Raw genomic sequence first — 21,914 nt, 5'->3', positions numbered from 1 at the left:
GAGAATCCAAGGTTCACTGAAATTTGAAAAATGTATAAAGACTGTGGATACATGAAAAATATATTTACGGGGTACGTCTGCGAAAATAGTGGGAAGTGTATCTGTCTCGAGCAAACACATTTATTGTATGGTGCATGCTTGCAGAATAATGATCATAGCTAATTTTGCCTTATAATATTCTTTCTGTCCTAATATTAACACTGTGTAGTGGTTTTACTAGTCAATAAATCAATAGCAAGTAATCGTTATCTATTTTATAATCCACTCAATATGAAGAAATAATTACATATTTTATCAGACGTAAATGGACTTGATTTTCATGAAATGGACCATTTCAGCATTATTAGTAAGATTTAAACACAAGAAGAGGAAAAATAATCGACTTTAATAGGTGAGGACTTGAAAAAGAAAATTGAGCCTGACAGGCTCAGCGCGAGTACTTGCGTTCCAAAAAGGGGCGCGAGTCCTGCAGGGTTAAACTTATGACATATACGATCTTTAATACATGTTATCTTTTAAAAAGAAATCTGCATCTTGGAATATCAAGAAGTAGAATGTTTGACTAAAATAAATTGTATTTAAATATTTTAATATTACAAAACCCCACTCTCATTAAATCAAACTACTTATAGAACACATAGGAGGAACAGCTAAGGATTGAGGAGCCAATGTACCAGAAGTTTCATTTCACCTCTAAATGCCAAACCAATGAGAGGCCCACTTTTGGGAAATCATGGAAAATTAAATTACAAACAAATCTTTCAACTATTCAAAACTTTTTATACATTTACATTTATTAACTACCAATTTATATACTAAAACAGCTTCAAATAATGATTTCAATGGTTAAATGAAGACCATGATGTAAAGAAAAAACCCTAAGAAATAGACGTAGGACCCACCTTTGCCCTGGCTAGAAGTTTTCCAATCACATTGTTAGAATAGAGAGAGAAGAGGAGAGGGGCTTGCTGCTGCAGAATAGCTGTTCCTTGTGTGCATCCATTATAAGCGATAAGACGAGGGACAGCTGCCGCAAGCCAACATAACTTTGCCTTTGGTGTCTTCCCATCCAATGCTAATTTGATACACCCATCTAATCCCCCTCCCCTCTTCCTCCTCTCCTCCCAACTCCTCTAGAGCCCTCATCCACTCACGCTCTCGTTCCACATCTCCCTTGCTATAAGGACTCCCCTCATTATCAAAAACTAATTTTAGGGATAATTGTGAGAGGGCCCACGCTAACCTAGCACATTGGACACTCTCCCAAACACCACAAGAATCCTTTGCACCGAAATACACCGTCTCACTCTCAAAATCACAAAATGATATCAATGCACTCCCATTCCCCTGAGTCCCATCAAAACCCACAACCTTCTCCTTCATCCTTCCAATGCTATAAGAATCATTGTCCACCATCACCTTCACCCGACCATCCCCACTTAAAAACTTAATAACACAAGCAGTGCATCCATCTCCATCATACAGTCTCTCATACAATCTACGCATTTCATCAACTCCGTTTCCATACACTATCCGTGTCTTTCGCATCATGGCGTCCACGCACTCCTGCCTTGCTCTGGCCGGATCGGATGTAGGTTGACTTAAATACACCCCACTTCCCAGACCACACTTGATAGATGTCACGTCCTCCGCTGTTGATGTAACGGCCCCTTCCAGACAATGCAACAGTACATCGCATCCACACACTTGCGCTTTCAGTTCCTCCAACGATGAGGTCAGCTGTCGCACAAGAGATTTCATCTCTCGCCTCAATGAGTCCACGGAGGACTTGAGAGATGCAATATCACATTCTGGGCTAGCCACAGGTGTCACATGATCAGTGCTCCTACTCGAAGATGCTTCCAGACGACGCAAAATAACTTGGTCCCTCCTGTGAACCAACGTAACCAAATTCAGAACTTTTGAGCGTTCTGCATCATCAGGGAACTGCCGCACCATCTCCTCAGCTGAAGACAATGCATTCTGTTGACTTTCATTTGTACTGTCTGTGTCAGCTCCTCTTGCCAATAGCTCCTGCACCCAATCAGCTTTTCCAAATCCCACTCCAACATGCAAGAGTGTTTTCTCCTTTATCATTCTGCTATTCACATCTTCCAACTTGTCCAGTAGGTCTTTATGCTGGAGGAATGAGCCAGTCACCAATCCAGCAAGAAGCCTCTCCTCAACAAATTGCTCAGCATTGCTGTTAGAAATGTTGCTTACCATGATTGGGGAAAAAAGAAATAATTTATTTGAGCAGAAGTGGATTCAGCAGAGGTTGGCTGTATAAAGCAGGCGTGGTGGCAATGGTCACGAAGGAGTAACACACGATCTCAGCGTTGGTTTGAAAAGAATAAATGTTGACTGCAAAGAAAAAGAAGAAACATCAAATTACTATCTTAAAATTTGTCAATAGCAGTGTGGGAACATAACAACTAGCATTAGCGTGACCCGAGAAAAAATATCTCGCTAACTATGCAATGCAGATTAAAAATGAAATGATCTGGAATGGCATTTTTGAAATTCAATCACTCACAACCATCGTTTTTATGAGGAAATAATTCCGTTGGAGACCAAAACAGATGTAACTATGCTAAAAATGTCGGGACAGTTTTCTACCAAGCAGAAGTACCGATCATTTATAACAGAACCTATAATAATGAGGGAAGTGAGGTTAGAATGAAAATAGAGATGATATGCACGAAAATCTATGATGTGACATGATAAGATGGGAAAAGAGGCTGCTGAAAAAAAGCAAAACAGAAAGAAAGAAATTAGAACAATAGAAGAAGTTTATCAGATGCAGGTGCTACATGGTGTAGGTTTGAAATATTTAAATTGAAGACGGTAACACTTATCCTCAATATTTGATGTACAATTCTTGTACCAGATGATGACTCTGTGAGCTGAAATGCATCATTCACATTGAAATGTTGTGGAAAAAAGTATTCCTTCCTAAATTAAGATCGTAAATAATTATGTGTGTCTTCTCACTTGTATACCATTAGAAAAAAAATGTTCCTGATTAACTTCTTAATGGGGACGCCAGCATGGGTGGAAATACATCATAAAATTATCAATATTTGCTTGGTTACTATCTGGACGGCAATTCAAGTGTAATATTTCTTTCGTCAAATGATATGCAGTCTTATTCCTTTTGGTGCCATTCATTGAAAGCATGATTGCGCCTGGTTTTCCTCCTCACTTCCTTTTCTCTTCTAAGAAATGCTAATTATGTACCTAAGTTCTCATTTATCTTCCCCTTACACACCATCACTTATATTATGTAACTTTAATTAACCATGGGACTACCAAATCGACTGCATAACCTTAAAATATGTTGGAAATGGACAATATCTCATTTTAAAAGATTCCATCTGAGTTGGTGATCACAATTGGTGATCCTCTTATCTCCATCCATCCATTATTCCTTTTTTACGCTGAAGTAAATACGTGGCTAGGATGGAAGCATTTTTAAATGGGCAATGAGCTTCAGGACAAAGGCAAAGTTAATGGAAGTCATTACCGGAAACATCCTATGAAGAAGGCATAATAAAATGTGTATACTGGCATGACCAATTCCTTATTCATCGAGGCAATCATGTCTATAGAACACCACAAGTGTGCTCAGTCTTTAGTAATGGAATAATTTATAATTAATCACTTCGTCTTCCTTTTAAAAGATTCCATCTGACATATAGAATTGCGTGGCTAGGATGGAAGTGTTTCAAAACGGGCAACGAGCTTATGGACGAAGGTAAAATTTGTTGGGAATCATTGGTGGCAACATCCTATAAAGATTTATTAAGTCGTGTCTACTGGCATGACCAATCCCTCAATCGCCGAGGCAATTATGTCGAAAGGACACCACAAGTGTGCTCAATGTTTAGGATGGAATAATTTTATTCAATCACTTCATCTTCTGATCATAACCCATAGGAGGTTGAGAATAACAGCCCATGTACATAATGGAATTTTATAAGCTGTGCAATTCTCACTATTTACAGTACTTTTTTTACAAGATTGTAATTTTAACACTTTGAGTTCTGGGTGCTTAATTTAAAGCCCTACTGAAAAATCCAGCCATTTTTACCAAATTTGTACATTAAACAGTAGCATTAAAAAATATTTATATCGATGTATACTTTAGTAAAAACATGACTTTTCTCTTCTCTATAAATGAGTTGAATAACATTTATTGCTAATTTTTAAATACATAACTTAACAATGAAAACCTACTGTTTTTTAAATATAATTGAGTTGCAACATATGATATACCGCCATAACATTCATAACAATTTTTAATTACACTCAATTCGAATTATCTAAAGCATGGAAATTATAAAAAACCATTGTTCCAAGCAAAGCGTTATGAATCCTGGATGACAAAAAGGGTCACTGAACCCTCAACGAACAGTTCTTTCCGCAAAAGAATTTTCACACCAAGTGGCCTAAGATAAGGATGCCAGTAGCTGCAAAGGACTTTTAATCCTCAAGACATTAAAAGAACTCTTTTTACATCGAGGATTTGATTTTTGAAATAACAGAATCACTAAGCAGTATGGTGGAAAAGTACCATGGGCGAAATATTATGGCTTCACGCGTACAAAGCCAATTAAATAGAAAGACATAATATTACGTCCATGGCAATTTTCAGAAAGATCAAAAGGACGTAATATTACGTCCATGGCACACTAAGTGTTAATCTACATTTTTAAATGCAGAATGGATTCAAAATCCATTTCTGCACCATGGATTTTAAAAAATATTAGAAGGCAGGGCCCCCCCAGCTAAGAAGATAAGATCTTGAGCCCCAGCCAAGGGCCCCAATCACCCCAAACCACCCCTGCTTATCTTCCTTACATACTCCACTTCTTATCTCCCCCTGATATCCTATTAATCTGTATTGGAAATTTCTCATCGCCAGTGTCTTGGTGTACATGAATTGAAACAAAAATGGATCATATGGATAACGCAGTTGGATATTTCACTTATCTGATTTTTATGGCATAAATTACAATTTAAATTATTCACACTTGTGGCCCTAATAACATGCACGATCTTGCCCAGTTGTTTCAGTAAAATAGAAGTCTTTACAGATGTTAGAGGTGGCCTCATATTGTATGAATTATACTGGAGCAAAAATTTACTATCTTTCACTCATTACACGTTGAATATTTTTACAAGAAAATTGGATGGAAAAAACAATTCTGTTTCCTATTAAAGAGTAAAATTTCCTAAGTTGCACAATGCTCAGACGACAAGAGTACATATCCAGATTTTAGGGAGGAGTACAGGTGCACGTTTCCACCTGATTCTTTAAAAGTAGACAAGATTTATAATATGGTTATCATTTGTTTGTTTTGGTTTAAGTTTCAATCATAAAATGTCATATTAATAGCATTCCTATTGAAATAAATAGAATATTTTGTACTCTAATTCTGTATGTTGCTCCTAATCCCAAATATGAGAAGACACTGGTGTTCACAGGTAAGATATTAATATAACTGTGATTTAAATGAATATATAACTAGGACTATCTCTCCATAGACATTCTCCTTTCTCCTACGAAATAAACTCAAACACCTCTGGAAGCATCCTTTAATCACAGAAAGCCACAATAATTATTTAAAGGGATATGTAGTTGTAGAAACGATTGTAAAAACATATTTAGACCAGGGTTTCCACTCAAACTACATTATAAAATTCACGGTTTTTTCCAGGTTTTCACAGTCTAACTGTCATCAAATTCACGGTTTGTAGATCAGGCATTTTAGGCAGAAATGTTGATCATGTAACAATCATCGGCCATATGTTAACGTAAAATTTAACAAATGCAGAAGATGCCTTCCATGCAAATGCAGCAATGAAAGTGCAATCTCTTATGACGTCTCCTATAGCTAGTAAAATTCAACTTTGGCTAAAGGGTGTGCGCGGGAGAATGGAGTGAGCATGGTGGCAGGAAGGAGAGAAGAAGTGCCTGATTTTTTGCCAGGGTAAATGTCTTCCAATCGCAGGCTTAAGATCAATGTGCTGTCATGGCGCATGGACCAATTAATAATTGTGCTTGGAATACACATGCGCAGAAAAAGGTGTGGACAGTAACTGCACATGACTCGGCTTTGAAACATGATCGAAAGAGATATTTTTCCTTTAATCTGCCAATCCTAGTGCTACAATCAAGTTTGAGAGATTTCTAAGGTTTCATGGCTATTTCCAGGTTTTTTCATGGTAGACGAAATTCAGAGCTTATTCAGGGTTTTAAGGTTTTCACGGTTGAGTGGGGACCCTGTTAGGTACATCATCTCGTGCCACAATTTAAAATCTGAAGGAAAGCGGGATAGAAAAATAATTTAAATGGATACATGTTTTATAATAGCCGTTAGCCATAATTAGTAAATATATTGCAAGTGTGTAAACCGTAGAGTACCCACTTTTTACTTTACTAAGATATTGAGTTTATTTAAGAAGAGGTTTGCGTGGGTAGGTGTGAGAAATGTAGTCCAAGTTTCTTGTTTTACTTTGTGGAACCACGACATTCGAAATGAAGTTTATTTGAATTATATTCCACCATAACCATTAATATTCAACGAACCATCTCCTCAATCTCATAATACAGCCAGCCCTTGTTCATTTCGCCATTTTGACTTTGCTCTTGACCACTCAGAAAAGAAATTCTCGTAGCGAACATATTGCCTATGGACCAGTGCTCCAAAGTACTTCCGTCGAGAGTGCAGTGTAGCGTTCTTTGAACTATTCCCAATGGTAATGGAGATGCCTGAATAGTCTTATCTTTCAGAATTATTATCTATCACCTCACCATGAAAAGTAGCTCACTGAAGATCGAATCTTTAACTTTCAAACTGAGCGTAATTTTGTTCACGAAAATTCAACTGGGTTATTTAGGATTGTGATAATTGCATATAATGAAATAGAACTTCAGGTGTCACACTTGCAAGACTTTTCCATGTTCAGCCATACTTTGAAATTGATGCTAATCCATTTTTGAGATTTAATTATTTCAGTTTGTACTGTTTCATTTTGGTTGCTAGGAAAATTATGTTTTTCTGCTTCTCTGAAGAAATGAAATAGTAATATTGGGAATTATGCCATTTCAGGACATACGTTATCTTTATTTTATTTTTCTAACAGTTTTTTCTGGTAATATTTGCAGAATAATTAAACACATTTTATGCATTAATTATTAGCGAGGCCACCGGTCCAACATTTTCTCCATTTTTACAGTAACATATGGCCTTTCTTAAACATTTAAATTAACAAACATTGTTTTAAAAATGATATGGTAGATATTCTCGATAGTAAGATGAGAGTATATGATAGATTTTAACAGCATAATATCCAAAAGCCAAAAATAATCAGATCATAAGAACTGACTAATGGTAAACTCTGATTGCGGCAGTTAAAAAGTTATTTCGTAGATATCATTTTGTGATAGCACTATGTCTCGTGGAATAGAAATTGGTGGATTACATTTGAAATAAATTTTTGGATCAATGTTCTGCAACTGTGGAATAAGTAAAAGTTCACTGTGGTGAAAAACCTTTTCTGGATACAACAAAAGAAATACTTGCTCTCCATCCTTAACATTCATGGCGTTTAAACTCTGTTGGTCTACTGTATAAGATAAAATGTTTCAGTTGAAAGGCATGCTCATTTAAAGTAAGGCAATCATGCAGTAATGGATAATTCAAAGAAAAGCATAGAATAAATGTATTCAAATCAACTTACCCATGAGATTAGGCAATCTGGTTGGAATCAGTATTCGCTCCTTCCTTGGCTCTCCTATTCCCAATACAGAGAAGGCAATCCTGAAACGTAAAATAAGTTTGTCACTGACATGGGAAAATTATTATACTCGCTTGAAGCAAACTTTTAAGTAATGACTTTATTAACTCACAGAAATCTCAATTCAAAGTGATGTAATAACACTTCTCAAATAGCAGGAGTTAAAGTAAAAATGATAGACCAATTTGTCAGATGCAACTCGAACGATGTCAGCCCGTCCCGTGGCTTAAAAAAAGGCCTTTACACGCACAGAGAACGGGCTTGTCTAATCATTAGTGCCTTATAAAAAATGGAAGTACAGGGATTGCCAATTTACAATAATGCCAGTCATCACTCTGGCTAAAATAATTGAGATACTCTCATCTGAACATAATGGATAAGGACAGATATAACTTTTTACTATTTTTCTTTGGATTGGTTGTGATTTTCGGTGTGATTATTGAGACATAGGATAACCAAATGAAGATGAAGGCAATAGATTCTAAGCTGAACACACTGGCTAGCCTCTACCCCCATGGGCAATCCAGATACGAAAGCTTGTAGGCGTTGTGCACACAAGCCAACAGTGAAGCAAATTACTGTTCAAGGACTGCAAATGCTTCTTCAACAGAAGAATTTAAAATCCAATTGTAAGCAAGTATTATTAAAAAATCACATTCAACAGAGATAGCCCATAAACAGCACTTAATAAAATAGATTAAAGGTAAGTGCCTATTTGTTGATATAATAATTTATAACATAATGATAATATAATCCGTGCCATGGTTGGGAGAAGAAGGTCGCTTTAGCCAGCAGATTTTTGCAAGGCGAATGAAGAATAGATTTTTCTATGCATAGCTTAATAAATGAAGGTGATGTGAGGTTTACCAGGTCCTCTAGTCAATATGTAATTTACAAAAAATTAATTTTTAACAATTTTTTGTCCTAATTACTCCAAAAGGAGATGATAGTAATAATTATTAACATTTAAAATAGTAATTTTGAACGTATTAGCAATTAAAAAATGCATCGGTCCCACAGACCACATGCTAAAATTGGGATAAACTCACCGAATAAAAACCGCAATCTAGTTGAAATTAGTATTTGCTCCTTCCTTGGCTCTCCTATTTGCTACACAGAGAAGTCAATCCTGAAACGTAAAATGAAATACTTCTGTTACTGACGTGAGAAAATTATTTCACTCTCATGAAGAAAACCTCTTCTTTCAATGCCGTTTTTAAACTTACAGAAATCTTAATCCAAAACGACCGACAAATAATTGTAAGATAATAGAATTTGAGCCACAAGATGGCACATCAGTTCCTCACATGCAACTTGAAAGAGATATGCTCATCCTGTGGCTCAATAAGAGGCCTTTAAACCCGCAGACAGCAAGCTTATCTATCTTAACAGTGGACCACAGGTTATACAACAAATTTAGGAAGGGAAATAGTTTAACCGTGGAACATCTTAAGAAGAGGAATTGCAAAGGACACACAACAATCTTAACAAAGCACAGAAACGCAGTTGTGGCTTCAGTCTTTGCATCTCCATCAAGATCCATCAACCGTCGCACACTTTCATTGCACATTTCCAGATCTGTGTTACAACACACTTTAAAAATTCTAAACTTGAAGCCTTATAAAGTGAGAATGGTGCAGGAGCTTCGTGAAGGAGATCATGGCTATTGAAAGCATTTCAGCAACTGGATGAGTGACAAGCTTAATGAAAACCCTATGTTCGCATTTCAGGTTAGTATCTCATTCATTCTGTTGTTTTATGTTATTTTTCTTTGCTCTTAATGTCTTTTGATAATATTATATCAACTTGTATGATGTATCTAAATTAAAAATGAAAATCATCCACTGCTTTTATGTTCCAGCTTATGCTTTCGGACGAAGCAATATTTTTTTCAAATGGTGCTGTGTCATCAACCCACACGCGATTTTGGGTAACAAGTAATCCCCAGGCACGGCATGAGCGGTCATTAAACTGAAATGGTGTAATGGTGTTCCTGGCCATTACAGCTAGCCATTTTTTTGGGCTATACTTTTTCGAAAAGAAAGTGAGGAGAGACACCTAACAGGCTATGCTGGAGGAAAGCCTTGCCCGGGATATGGAGAGTGAAAACTTTGGAAATGCAGAGGAAAAGTGATTGCAGCAGGATGGAGCTCCTGCACACAGGTCTAAGGCAGACATCAATGTGCTAAAAGAGAAGTTTGGAAATCAGCTGATGTCCATGGGGACAGAAGTTGAGTGCCCACCAATAAACCCCAACGTCATTCCGTGCGATTTCTTTTTATGGGGGTTTTTAAAGCAGCTAGGGTATAAAAAAACATTTAATAATGTTGAAGAACAGAAAAGAGAGATAATAAGATGTGCAGAGTTTATTACCCTGATTTGCTTGAGGACATTTTTAGTGGATTATTTGTCAAGTGAATTCAATTATGCGTCACTGGAGGGAGGGCACATTGAATAATGGGTACTTAATATTTAATTTTATTATCATTTATAAATATGACTTAGACTTTCTCATTAATTTAAACCAAAATTTTAATTTCATTTCAATGCACAGTTAAGTTTGAAATTGGCTCAAAGCAACCCCCTTCTTAATCACTCATTTAGTAACATTGGAATGGGAATGGCACCACCCTTTCGAACACATTTTAAACCTTTAGTTTAGCATGGTGTTTACCGCTCCATTGTCTTGGGGCACACTTGAAAACCTTCCGACTAGCAGGTTTATTTCCTGGATATTTTTGTGCAAACCTCAGCGAATGTTGGCCACCTTATGACCTCAGGAGGGTAACGACTCAACAAAATGGGCACTATTCACTCACTTGGTCACCCTTTGGTTGGGGACATTAGTTTCCTTGATATATCAAAGCATGCCTTTGTGAGCTTTGACTCACATTATAACCTATGGAGGTCAAAAAATCAACAATACTGATAAATGAACTGCAAAACTGTCGTAAACACCCTTAAAAACCCATGGTTTGACACGCTGGTTGTTACCATGGCCCGACGTTTACCTCTAAGACCCTTGACCCCCATTGTAAACTCCTAAGGTCAAAATATCAACAATATTGGTAAATGAACTGCAAAAATGAGTTAAGAACCCTTTAAAACCTGTGGTTTGACGTTGGTTGTCATGATGGCCCGAAATTTACCCCTATGACCTTCGACCTCAGCATTAGCCTTGGAGGTCAAAAACTGGATAAGACGAGTATTTGGACAATACCAATGACTTGGGCACCCTTTAAAACCAAAGAATTGACACCTTTGATTGTATGCTTTTCTTTTGGCCACCCTTATGTCCTTGACTGTGACCTTACTGGGTCAATAGTTGAATTTTCGTGAACTAAAGTGTTATTTTCGGTCTCCTCATGTCCGAAAACCTAAGAATGGACATCCTGATCAATGAAATTCAGACTTTTTTCCATCTCGATTTTTTTAACATTGAAAATTTTATGTTTGGGCCCACATTGTACGGTCAAAAAATAAAAATTCTAAAATTTTGCTTGCACTCAACTAGGGACAGTCTGTACAATAACATAAATCTAGGAAGAAAGATGTATAGATCAAAATTCCTGGAAAAAATGTTGAGGGAGTTGGTAGTCATTGATAAGGAGAAGACAAGAAATAAAATGATCTCAAATGAGCTGAAAAAGAAAGAGATTATTTCAATGATTTATCAACACGTGAAAGTGCTACAAAGCAAAGAAAAGAAAGAAGTGGTAGATGTATAGTATGTCGGCAGAATAAAGACATTAAAACAAAATTGTTCTGTTGCTCGTGCAATAATTGGATGTGCGTGAGCCATATGATTTTTATTTTCAAGGATTGTAAGAAAAATTCTAAGGATCACTGATGAGGGAAATAAAGTGTAAAAATATCCATACATGTTTATGTTCATTAAGAACCTAGACTACGAAACTTTCATAAGTTACGGAAATATGAGTCAGCACGCGGCAAAAAAGGAGTACCGTGCTAATGCCACGATAACATTATTCACAGTGCATATTGAAGATTCTGAGGAAGTAAGTAAATTTTGTAGGAGACAGATGAGGATTAGGTTATAAAATTTGGGGGGAACACCACCCCCAAGTATAATCTCAGGATAATCCAAGTATCACCAGGTACATATTGGTGAGGTGAAGGTAAGTGTGAACAAAATTTCTCAGATGGAACACCAGGTCACAGTGGTCATTGTTTCAGACATGTCAACACTATAATCCAGCATCGTTTTTCTGGGGAAATGTGAGTCACGTCTGCGGTGAGGATGACACTCTACCTTCAAGTTAAAACTGCAAGTAAAAATTGATTTAAATCATAATAAGTACTTTGAGATGATTAAATGAATAACTCAAGCTTAAATTTTTTCCCTTGTATTAGCTTCCTTCACTATAAAATCTAATTCCATTTGTTCACCTTTACTGTATTGCATTTGGGCACTGATAATAACCATGATTATTTTTTTTTTTAATGCCATGACCCATTGTAGATTCAATGATGCTATACTTAAAAATACATTAATCTTAGCAATTTTTTCAAATAAAATGTTGTCTAACCCATCTTTTTAAATGTTCTATGTGGTGCCAGTAGCACCCCACTTGAGTAACCTTGTAGGGGAATCTTGCGTGAGTAACGCTGGGTTATTAAGGTTATAATGAGCTAAAACTAAAACCAGATGGAACTGTCCGTGATAACTCGAGGAATATAGAATTCAAGACATGTTTCACTCTATTCAAACATCAAATTTATGGGTTATATGTATTTGTAAAAATTAATCAATTCATGTATTTCATTGAACGCTGAACATTTTTCACTGCTCTGTCGATCATTGTCAAGGTCCTTTCATAACATTTAATATTATTAATTAACAACTTTAATGCTCCATTTAGTTTTGATGTCTAATTGAATTGCTTTTTCGTAAATTTCGCACGTAATACTTTGATGCAGTCACTAAGCATTATACTTTGCCCGCAATGGCAAGTTATTCATCAAATACACAAGATTTAGTTGTAGATCCATTGCTTTAGTCTGTTGAGCCCACAAATACAAAAATTCTGCTAAATTTATCATTCCCGTTGATATACACTTGAAACTATTATGGCTGAGCTACACGGTTCATCCACACGGACAAGTTAATATCTGCTTGCGCGAATGATATCACATTATTAGAAAGTTACAAAGGGCTTTCAATGAAAAAAAAATTAGAATCAATTTCCACACAAAATTTTGCAAAATTTTTAAGATAATATTCTGCCCTCAAAATATGACAAATATATCTGAAATCATTGAATTTGATGAGTTTTGTCAAGCACAGTGGACATAAAGTGGCAGGTTGGCCACTTCCAAAGGCAACCTACAAAAGGAATGAAAACATATTCAAGAGGTTTCAGACTTGTCGTGGAAAGTATGCCCATAGAATGGAATAAAACAATAACTAAGGAAATCAATAAAATGTAACCCCACACTTACTTCTATGCAGACATAATAATATAAGGCATCCTCTACAGATATCTGGCCTGCCACATTTGAAGTGAATATAGTTTTTCTTCACGCAGTCTGCACAGGGGTACCCTTTGCAATGGGGAATTCTACTGAAACTGAATGATTATGTGATAAAATAATATCCTTCGTGCTGTAAATTTAAATGAAAGCAGTTCTTCTCTAAGCTGTGTATTATTCGTAAAACTTCACTTTAAAAATTATACATTAATATTGCGCTCAAAACGACCCATTGCAATGTTGGCTGAGTGTAACTTCAGAGGCCAGTAAACAATAGGTTTATATGGTCCCAGTAGATTATTTGTCCCAGTTTTAGTAAAACCTATGCATCTTTCTATACAATTTATTTTTTAATACCTTAATTCCATCATTAGTCATGTGAAAGATTTATCCCGAATAATTGACAGGTTTAAAGAATGTATTCAAACTGGAAGATGCAGCACCATCTTGACAAATAGCACTTATTACTTTCTCATCCTCCTCATCCACGGCGATTTCTGCAGCATAAGCTTATTGTTCTCACATAACGTTCTGGTGTTACCTTAACCTCAACACTGCATACGTTCACATTTTTAAACAATTCACATATGGGTCATTCCATGTCAGTTCATCCAGGCATGACACCCACCGACTCGGATTTTGATGACACTTGCCAATTTTCATCCTTCCATGCAGGAATGAAACAGTGTAAAATATTTCTTGGCTATCTCTAATAGTTTTTTTTTCACGACCATTTGAAGTTTGGGTGAAACTGCAGTTTTTCAATGAATGCGGTCTCCAGAGGCACTTGTACCTCCAGAGGGAAATAATTTGTCTCAGCCGTAGTTTTCATCCGATTCTTATGAAAATTTGCAGGTTTACTATAGAAGTCATGAGGATTCCAAAAACTAATTGAAAAATATCCTAAGGAATATTAGAAATTCTCTAAACTCGTATGTTTCATAGAAAATTAGAAAATTTTCGGTCAAAAACATGGTTCTATAAAACATCAAATTTTGACCTGAGGCAATATCTGAATCAAGCTAAATTATTTTTTCTAATATTCCTTAAGGTATGACCAACCACCTGTAAAAATAAAATTCATGGCTTTTTGCTTGCTTTGTTGTTAAAAAAAAATTTATGCAAAAAAAAATCCCTTTTCACGACTCTGGTAGTCAGTGTTGGGTCCTCCTTCAAGTGAGATGAAATGCTTGTGTTAACTATTTTCTATATCTAAGAAAATATTTACAACATGATATGTTCAAAAATTAAAACATTTTTTATGTGCAGGTTGTTTTTCTCCCGATAAGAAAAATATATTTTTGAAATAGAATATCTTAAGGAATTCATAGCACTTACCCATCATTGCTGGGGAAAACTTGATTGTTGCTATATAAAACACATCAAAAAACTTTCTCCATTTTGTATTGGCAAAAAACTTCACGAATGTTTTTTACCACATTAATGTTGTTCTACTTTGAACAAAAAGGTTTGCAAAGTACTGGATAAAGATTTCCTTCCAGAGCATGATTCAGAAGTTCTTGATTAAGCGAGTGATATGGATAAGCTAGTTGGGTTACTAAAAGAAAAACTGGTGACAGCAGGCAGTCAGCGAGAGATAATTCAGCTACTAACACTAGCTCCAACTTCGTGGAGTAGGAAAAAAGTAGCCACCAAAATTAACGTTAGTGAATATACAATTCAGCATGCTAGGGAATTCTAAGAATGAAAGGCATCATAGCCATACCAGATCCAAGGAGGGGCACAAACATAGAACAAACTGCAGTGGACTTAGTTCAGTCATTCTACCAAAATTACGAATATTCACGCCTTATGCCAGGAATGAAAGATAAAGTGAGTGTGTCCAAAAATGTCCACAAGCAAAAGAGGTTACTTCAAAGTAACCTAAATGAGCTGTATGCAGCTTTTTAATTTGAATTCCCACACGTAAAAATAGGGTTTTCAAAATTCTGTCTGTTGCGACCTAAATGGTGCATGTTGGCAGGCTCCTCTGAAACCCATTCTGTGTATGTCTGTGCTATCCATCAGAATGCATCATTTCTTCTCCACGCATGCTCCATAGAGGAGACCTACAATCACCTATTTGACTACTTGGTATTATCCAAAGATAACAGGGATTGCATGTTACGGCATTGTTCAGAATGTATGTCTGACAAACGACTGAAGGAACATCTGAAAAGTAAATTTGAGGAATGGGACCCTGAAGATGAAGTGACATACAATGGGTGACAACAGATCGAACCCAACAAATTAGGTAAACAGTGACTCTGGATGAATACATCAATTGTCTGGTGAGCAATCTGGAAAAACTTCTCCAACATTCCTTCATAAACAAATCCCAGGCAAGATACCTAAAAGAACTAAAAAACAACCTACAGCCAGATGAAGCCATCGTTTTGCTGGATTTCAGTGAAAACTACTATTATGTAATACAAGATGAGGTTCAGGGTCATCACTGAAATCAGGATGGTTGTTCCCTACATCCAGAGGTAATTTATACTCGTGGACAGCTGAAGAAAGATCTCTGTGTGTCAAGTTTGTGTGTATTTTGTGACGATCTAGAACATGATGTAGCTTTCGTATTTGAAACGCAAAAAATAGTCACTCAGTTTTAAAAGAAAAGTTCCTTGAAGTAATGAAAGTGCAATACAGTGGAACCTCGTTAAAGCGAGTATGGGCTATAGCGAGACCCCCGTTATTACGAGAGATAGCCGATGCACCGTCAATTGACCCTATAATAGCGTGTTAAAAAATTCGTTTTTACGTGGCCCTTTTGGAGTTGGCTCTCGCCATAGCGAGGGTTTCATCGCCGGAAAAACTTACATCAAGGCTACTTAATCTCTGTGATTGCTAGCAATCTGTTAGAAATGAAGTTAATGGAGTGCTTAGTCTGAAATTTATGTGGTAAACTGTCGTTTGATAAATAAGTAGTTAATTTTGGCGAAAATATTGTGGCATTAGCATCAGCGAATGCTTGGTCTTCTATTGTTCCACAGGCGGCATAAAGCAGTCATCAGCATACCCGCACGTCCATGAGTTGCATGAATAGAAAGCATTTGATGGCAGACGCCATGGCCAAGAAAACACCAAACAATCAGTCGTTGTTAGAGTAAGGAAATTTAGTGATGCAAATAAACATCACCTTTCATCTGGATTTATGTTTACGTTTATCAGATAAAAATTTATCCGTCACCGCACCACTCTGTTCCTGAATAACTGTTCGCAACAGGTATACATATTGGCTATTATTTGCTCCACCTCCGGTAAAGCGACAATTCGCTATAACGAGTGTTTATTGGTGCACCGTGTGGTGTCGTTTTATCGAGGTTGCACTGTATTTTAGTGATGGTTGTGCTGGCCAATATAAGAACTGCAAAAACTTTATAAACCTGTGCCATCATCACCTGGACTTTGACTTGCATGCTTCTTGGTCTTTTTTTCAACTAGTCATGGGAAATCTCCATGTGATGGGATAGGTGGAACAGTTAAGCGCATATTTACAAGAAAAAGCCTTCAGCGGGATCTGGGTAACACAATGACTTCCATTGAAAAGGTGTTTGAGTTCTGCAAGTACAAAGTGTATAAAATTTCATTTTACATTTTAAAAAAAGAACAATTATCAATGATTCGGCAACAATTAGAAACTCGCTGGAACCTTGTAAAAACAATCCCAGGCACTCATAGCTACCATTCTTCTATACATTATTGCGACAAAAAAAATAAGCTTTGATACCGCATACAGTTCTATCCACAATTTATTGATAAAGCCAAGTTGGGAAGAAATTTTGACAAAAACTTATACCAATTCTTTTGTGGCCTGCTTGTAAGACAATCACTGGTTTTTTAGGCTACTTATGTCAAAGGATGTTGATCCATGTGATATAAAAGTGAAATTCTTTATCATTTTACTGGCCAAAAGAGAAAGAAGATATTTGCAATGTTCCTGTAAATAATGTCATTTGTTATGTGGAAACTCCTACCACAAGAGGCTCAGGACAAATGTATTACTTCTAGGAGAAAGACATTGAACGTGTGAACCGACGGCTGTTGAATTTAAAAGGAAAACTTGGAATTGGGAAAAAAATGTTACTCTAGTGTAACTGAAATATAAGCTTTCTCAGAGATAGGCCTCAGTGAAGACCTTGGATACTATCCTATTTAACTACAAACTGATGCACAGACAAAAGTGACTATATATTGTGATTGTTCTTTTAGAAGTTGTGCAACATTAATGAGGTAAAAAACATTCGTGAAGTTTTATGCCAATACAAAATGGAGAAAGTTAACTTGTATTGACATGCATCCTGTATTTTGATGTGTTTTATATAGCAACAATCAAGTTTTCCCCAGCAATGATGGGTAAGTGCTATGAATTCCTTAAAATATTCTATTTCAAAAATATATTTTTCTTATCGGGAGAAAAACAACCTGCACATAAAAAATGTTTTAATTTTTGAACATATCATGCACTACATTCATGTTGTAAATATTTTCTTAGATATAGAAAATAGTTAACACAAGCATTTCATCACACTTGAAGGAGGACCCAACACTGACTACCAGAGTCGTGAAAAGGGATTTTTTGCATAAAATTTTTTTTAACAACAAAGCAAGCAAAAAGCCATGAATTTTATTTTTACAGGTGGTTGGTCATACCTTAAGGAATATTAGAAAAAATAATTTAGCTTGATTCAGATATTGCCTCAGGTCAAAATTTGATGTTTTATAGAACCATGTTTTTGACCGAAAATTTTCTAATTTTCTATGAAACATACGAGTTTAGAGAATTTCTAATATTCCTTAGGATATTTTTCAATTAGTTTTGGAATCCTCATGACTTCTATAGTAAACCTGCAAATTTTCATAAGAATCGGATGAAAACTACGGCTGAGACAAATTATTTCCCTCTGGAGGTACAAGTGCCTCTGGAGACCGCATTCATTGAAAAACTGCAGTTTCACCCAAACTTCAAATGGTCGTGAAAAAAAACTATAAGAGATAGCCAAGAAATATTTTACACTGTTTCATTCCTGCATGGAAGGATGAAAATTGGCAAGTGTCATCAAAATCCGAGTCGGTGGGTGTCATGCCTGGATGAACTGACATGGAATGACCCATATGTTTTCATACACCCTTCACAATATGAATCAGTATTGTCATAGATGTTTGCTATCGTCATTACTGTTTTGTTATTGCCATGGAGCAAGTCTGCTTACTCGCTGATGTCACAGGGCATTTTTGTAGCATGAAAGAATTTGGTAAATGTTGCAAACTTTGAAGCTCTCCAGCAGCAAGAATATTGAGAATCATGAATTATTTATATTGCATACATATTTTATCAGCAAAAATTTTACCTTGGATACGCTAATATCTTAAACTTCATTATCTAATCTTGGAAAAAATTAGCTTTTTAATTTTAGGAGAGCACTGCATTCCTTTGTAAAGACTAGGAGAAATTCCCAATGGTAATAATTGTGTTTTTCACTGCAATAACTCATTTAACCTGTAAACCAGTTCACTTCACTATCAAATCTCAAAGCACTCAGTGATTAACAAATTTCTAATACATTACGTTCATTTCTATGACGTACGCCAACGCAAAAAATTAAGAATAATTAAGGAAACGGGCATAAAAAGATCACATTAACATATGACCTAAAAAAAAATCACATTTCAACAGAAAAGGCAGCAAATAATTTACACGAACTCTGTGCTCATTGGTGCCCTAGCTCATAGCTGACCAGGCTAGCATGGTTTAGTTTAGATACCAGACTCTATTTGCACCACTAGAGTTTTAAGTGTGCAACAGGCTTACAATCGAAAAATGAGGTATTTCCAATGATGAGTGATATATTATTGAGGTGCATTGCGTTATTTTAAACATGGATATTTAACATGAACTTTTTTCATTCCACATTAATGAAATTTTTTACTCTTTTTCATATTTAAAGACCATAGATGAAATGTGACCAAGTGGAAGCCATATAGTATCTCTGAGACACAATGTTTGCTACATGAACTAACACAACTTGTTCCTTCAACAAAGTCATTCACCACTAATACTTAGAACTGCCCACAAAGACAGTCATTAAAATAAAATTGCAAAATATCGCAAAATATACTAGAAAAGTAGACTTTCCCATTCAAGTAGTTCATTGCAATCTTTACACAGACAATTATTTTTTCATGCACTCCAAATTAAATAAACAAAATTGATCTGTGAAAAAAAAAACACATCCCATCAGCAAATAAACCTCAAAAATGGGCGAAATATGATTCTGAAAATACCCTAAACTTTGAGTGTAACACATTTAAAAACAAACAATTTTCCATGTACTTGCGTTAATATAAATATTAATATAAATAAGCGTTTCCAATAAAGAAGACAATACAATATATCATGAGAATCAAAATCATCACTTATTTTTAACACCTGTTTGCACCACACACTTACATACTCAAGTTATTGAGTGAATGCATGAATGAGTAGGATTATATACCGTCAAAAAGGGAATCCATTCTCCTGTGAAGCGATGGTGGTGGCACAAACTCTGTTGGGATACTTTTTTCCCCCATAGTACATATGCATTGACTATATCAAAACAGGTTCTATTTTCTATTCATGCATTCAAACAAGTTGTGTCGTTACACGGTGCATTTTTGTTCACATTCATGGGTTCATATATTTAGATCATAACTAGTACAGGTAAATGCATGGAGTAAACAGGCCTTTAAGCAAGAACGGTTAAGCAACGACCTCTACCGATTTAAAAAGCACTGCAGAGTTCAATATCCCCAGCCAAAATTATGAGGACTCCTGCATGGAAAAAAAACATCTAAATACATAAAAAATAGCATTTCACAGCAAAAATATCTCATAGAAATCACACACCTATAGAAACATACACTAAAAAGCCAGATATGTCGAATCACTTCTCTAAACTTGTTTTAAAATATTCAAATCGATTTGTTGAAATGCCTCATTGGATATTCTTTGCAGCTGAATTATTCTGTTGTAAAACCAAAGAGGAGGTAAGAAGCAAAAGAAATATATCAAAAACATATTCCACAAAATTCTTCACGTTCACTGATATGTGTTATGAGTTGGTCATTGGTAAATTCAAATATATCACTTTCATGACTGAGTGAATTGTAAACACTTAGTTAAACCAAAATAAAAAGCGACTTCGGTCCGGACCATTGAGGTACAAACTGCGAGTTAATTAATGCCTCGTCAGGATTCGGAAACACTATGCGGGAAATTGGACTTTTTTCGCTGCTCCGTCGATCATTGGCGAGGTCATTTCATAACATTCAATATTGTTAACTAACAAATGTAATGCTACATTAAGTTTTGTTCTCTAATAAGAAGTGCTTTTCAGTTATTTTTTCATGTATTACATTGATGCAGTCACTAAGCATTTAGGCCTGTTTCCACGATGCATTAACAGGTATGAGTTAATGTGCGTTTTTGTGAATGATTTTTGTGGACCAGAACGGTACATGTACGAATGCATGAACCAAATTAGAACAAGTTCTATTTTCTGTGCATGCATTCGCACAAGTTGGATGGTTACACGGTGTATTTTAGCGTTCATTCTCGTGTTCATACATTTAAACATTAACCCGTACGTGTTAATGTGCCGGTCAAACAAATACATTGCCCGTCGTATACTTTGTTATCGTATACACAATTAATTACATTTTCAAGTTATTGCTATCATCTGTTGAAACCACAAGTACAAACATTTATTAAAAATTTCATTTCAGTCTATATGAACTTTAAACTATTAAGGCCGGGCAACACGTTATGTTAACACGAACAATTTAATATGTATTTGGTTACGAGAATGATTTCACTATATTTGAAAGTTACACGAGGCTTCCAATGAAAAAAATAAGATGCACTCACCCTGAGGTTATTTCTACACGAAAATTTTGTCAGTTCTGCGTCCGATTCATGACAAATATTTCGGAAATCATTGACTTCGATGAGCTTTTTAAAGCACAGTGGGCATACAGTGGCAGGCAGGCCATCTCCAACAGCAACCTACGAAAGGAATGAAAACGTATGCAAGAGAATTCAGACTTGCTGTGGAAAACATGCCCATACAATGGAATAAAACAATAACTAAGGAAATCAATAAAATGTAAATCCTCACTTACTTGTAAGTCAACAAAATCGTCTAAGGCATCCTTTCCAGTTATCTGGCTTCCTGCAATTGAAAAGAATATGTTGTAACAATAATAATTTTTCTTCATGCAAAGTCCGCACGGAGTACCCTTAGAATTCCTTTCTGAAGACTCAGATAAATTCCTAGTGGTAATACTCAATTTTTACAGCAATAACTCATTCTATCTGTAAAACCAGTTCACTCCTCAAACAAACCATGCACACACCACTCAGTTATTTACAAATTTCTAATACGTTACGGTAAATTCTATGACTCACGCCAAAGCAAACACTTCAGAATAATAAAGGAAAGGTGCATGAAAAGCTCACATTTACATTGGACCTAAAAAATCAATCGCATTTCGACAGAAAAGACAGCAAATATTTTACACCAACTCCAATTTGCCCTGACTCTTAACTGACCAAGGTATTAAGGTTTAAT

The 21,914-nt window shown here is 35.8% G+C and overlaps 1 protein-coding gene across 2 annotated transcripts; it reads right to left on the bottom strand.

Moving 5' to 3' along the window:
• Nucleotides 1–512: 512 nt before the first annotated feature.
• On the bottom strand, nt 513–21,879 carry LOC124172607. Of its 2 annotated transcripts, none has more exons than XM_046552051.1 (6): nt 21,803–21,879; nt 21,466–21,515; nt 21,212–21,349; nt 8,856–8,935; nt 7,750–7,829; nt 513–2,364 (listed from the first exon to the last, which is right to left on the bottom strand). In XM_046552051.1, exon 6 carries the CDS (start codon nt 2,224–2,226, stop codon nt 1,003–1,005), a length of 1,224 nt encoding a protein of 407 aa, XP_046408007.1. In that variant the 5' UTR covers nt 2,227–2,364; nt 7,750–7,829; nt 8,856–8,935; nt 21,212–21,349; nt 21,466–21,515; nt 21,803–21,879; the 3' UTR covers nt 513–1,002. The 2 variants fall into 2 exon arrangements, 1 of the variants encoding a protein (XP_046408007.1); XR_006868208.1 differs by lacking the exon at nt 513–2,364 and adding an exon at nt 7,114–7,635.
• Nucleotides 21,880–21,914: the final 35 nt, after the last annotated feature.

The sequence above is a fragment of the Ischnura elegans genome (assembly GCF_921293095.1).
Source record: "Ischnura elegans chromosome 13 unlocalized genomic scaffold, ioIscEleg1.1 SUPER_13_unloc_1, whole genome shotgun sequence".
Lineage (NCBI taxonomy): Eukaryota > Metazoa > Arthropoda > Insecta > Odonata > Coenagrionidae > Ischnura > Ischnura elegans.
The sequence above is the reverse complement of the archived record's forward strand: the minus strand, read 5'-3'. Positions and strand labels throughout refer to the sequence as shown.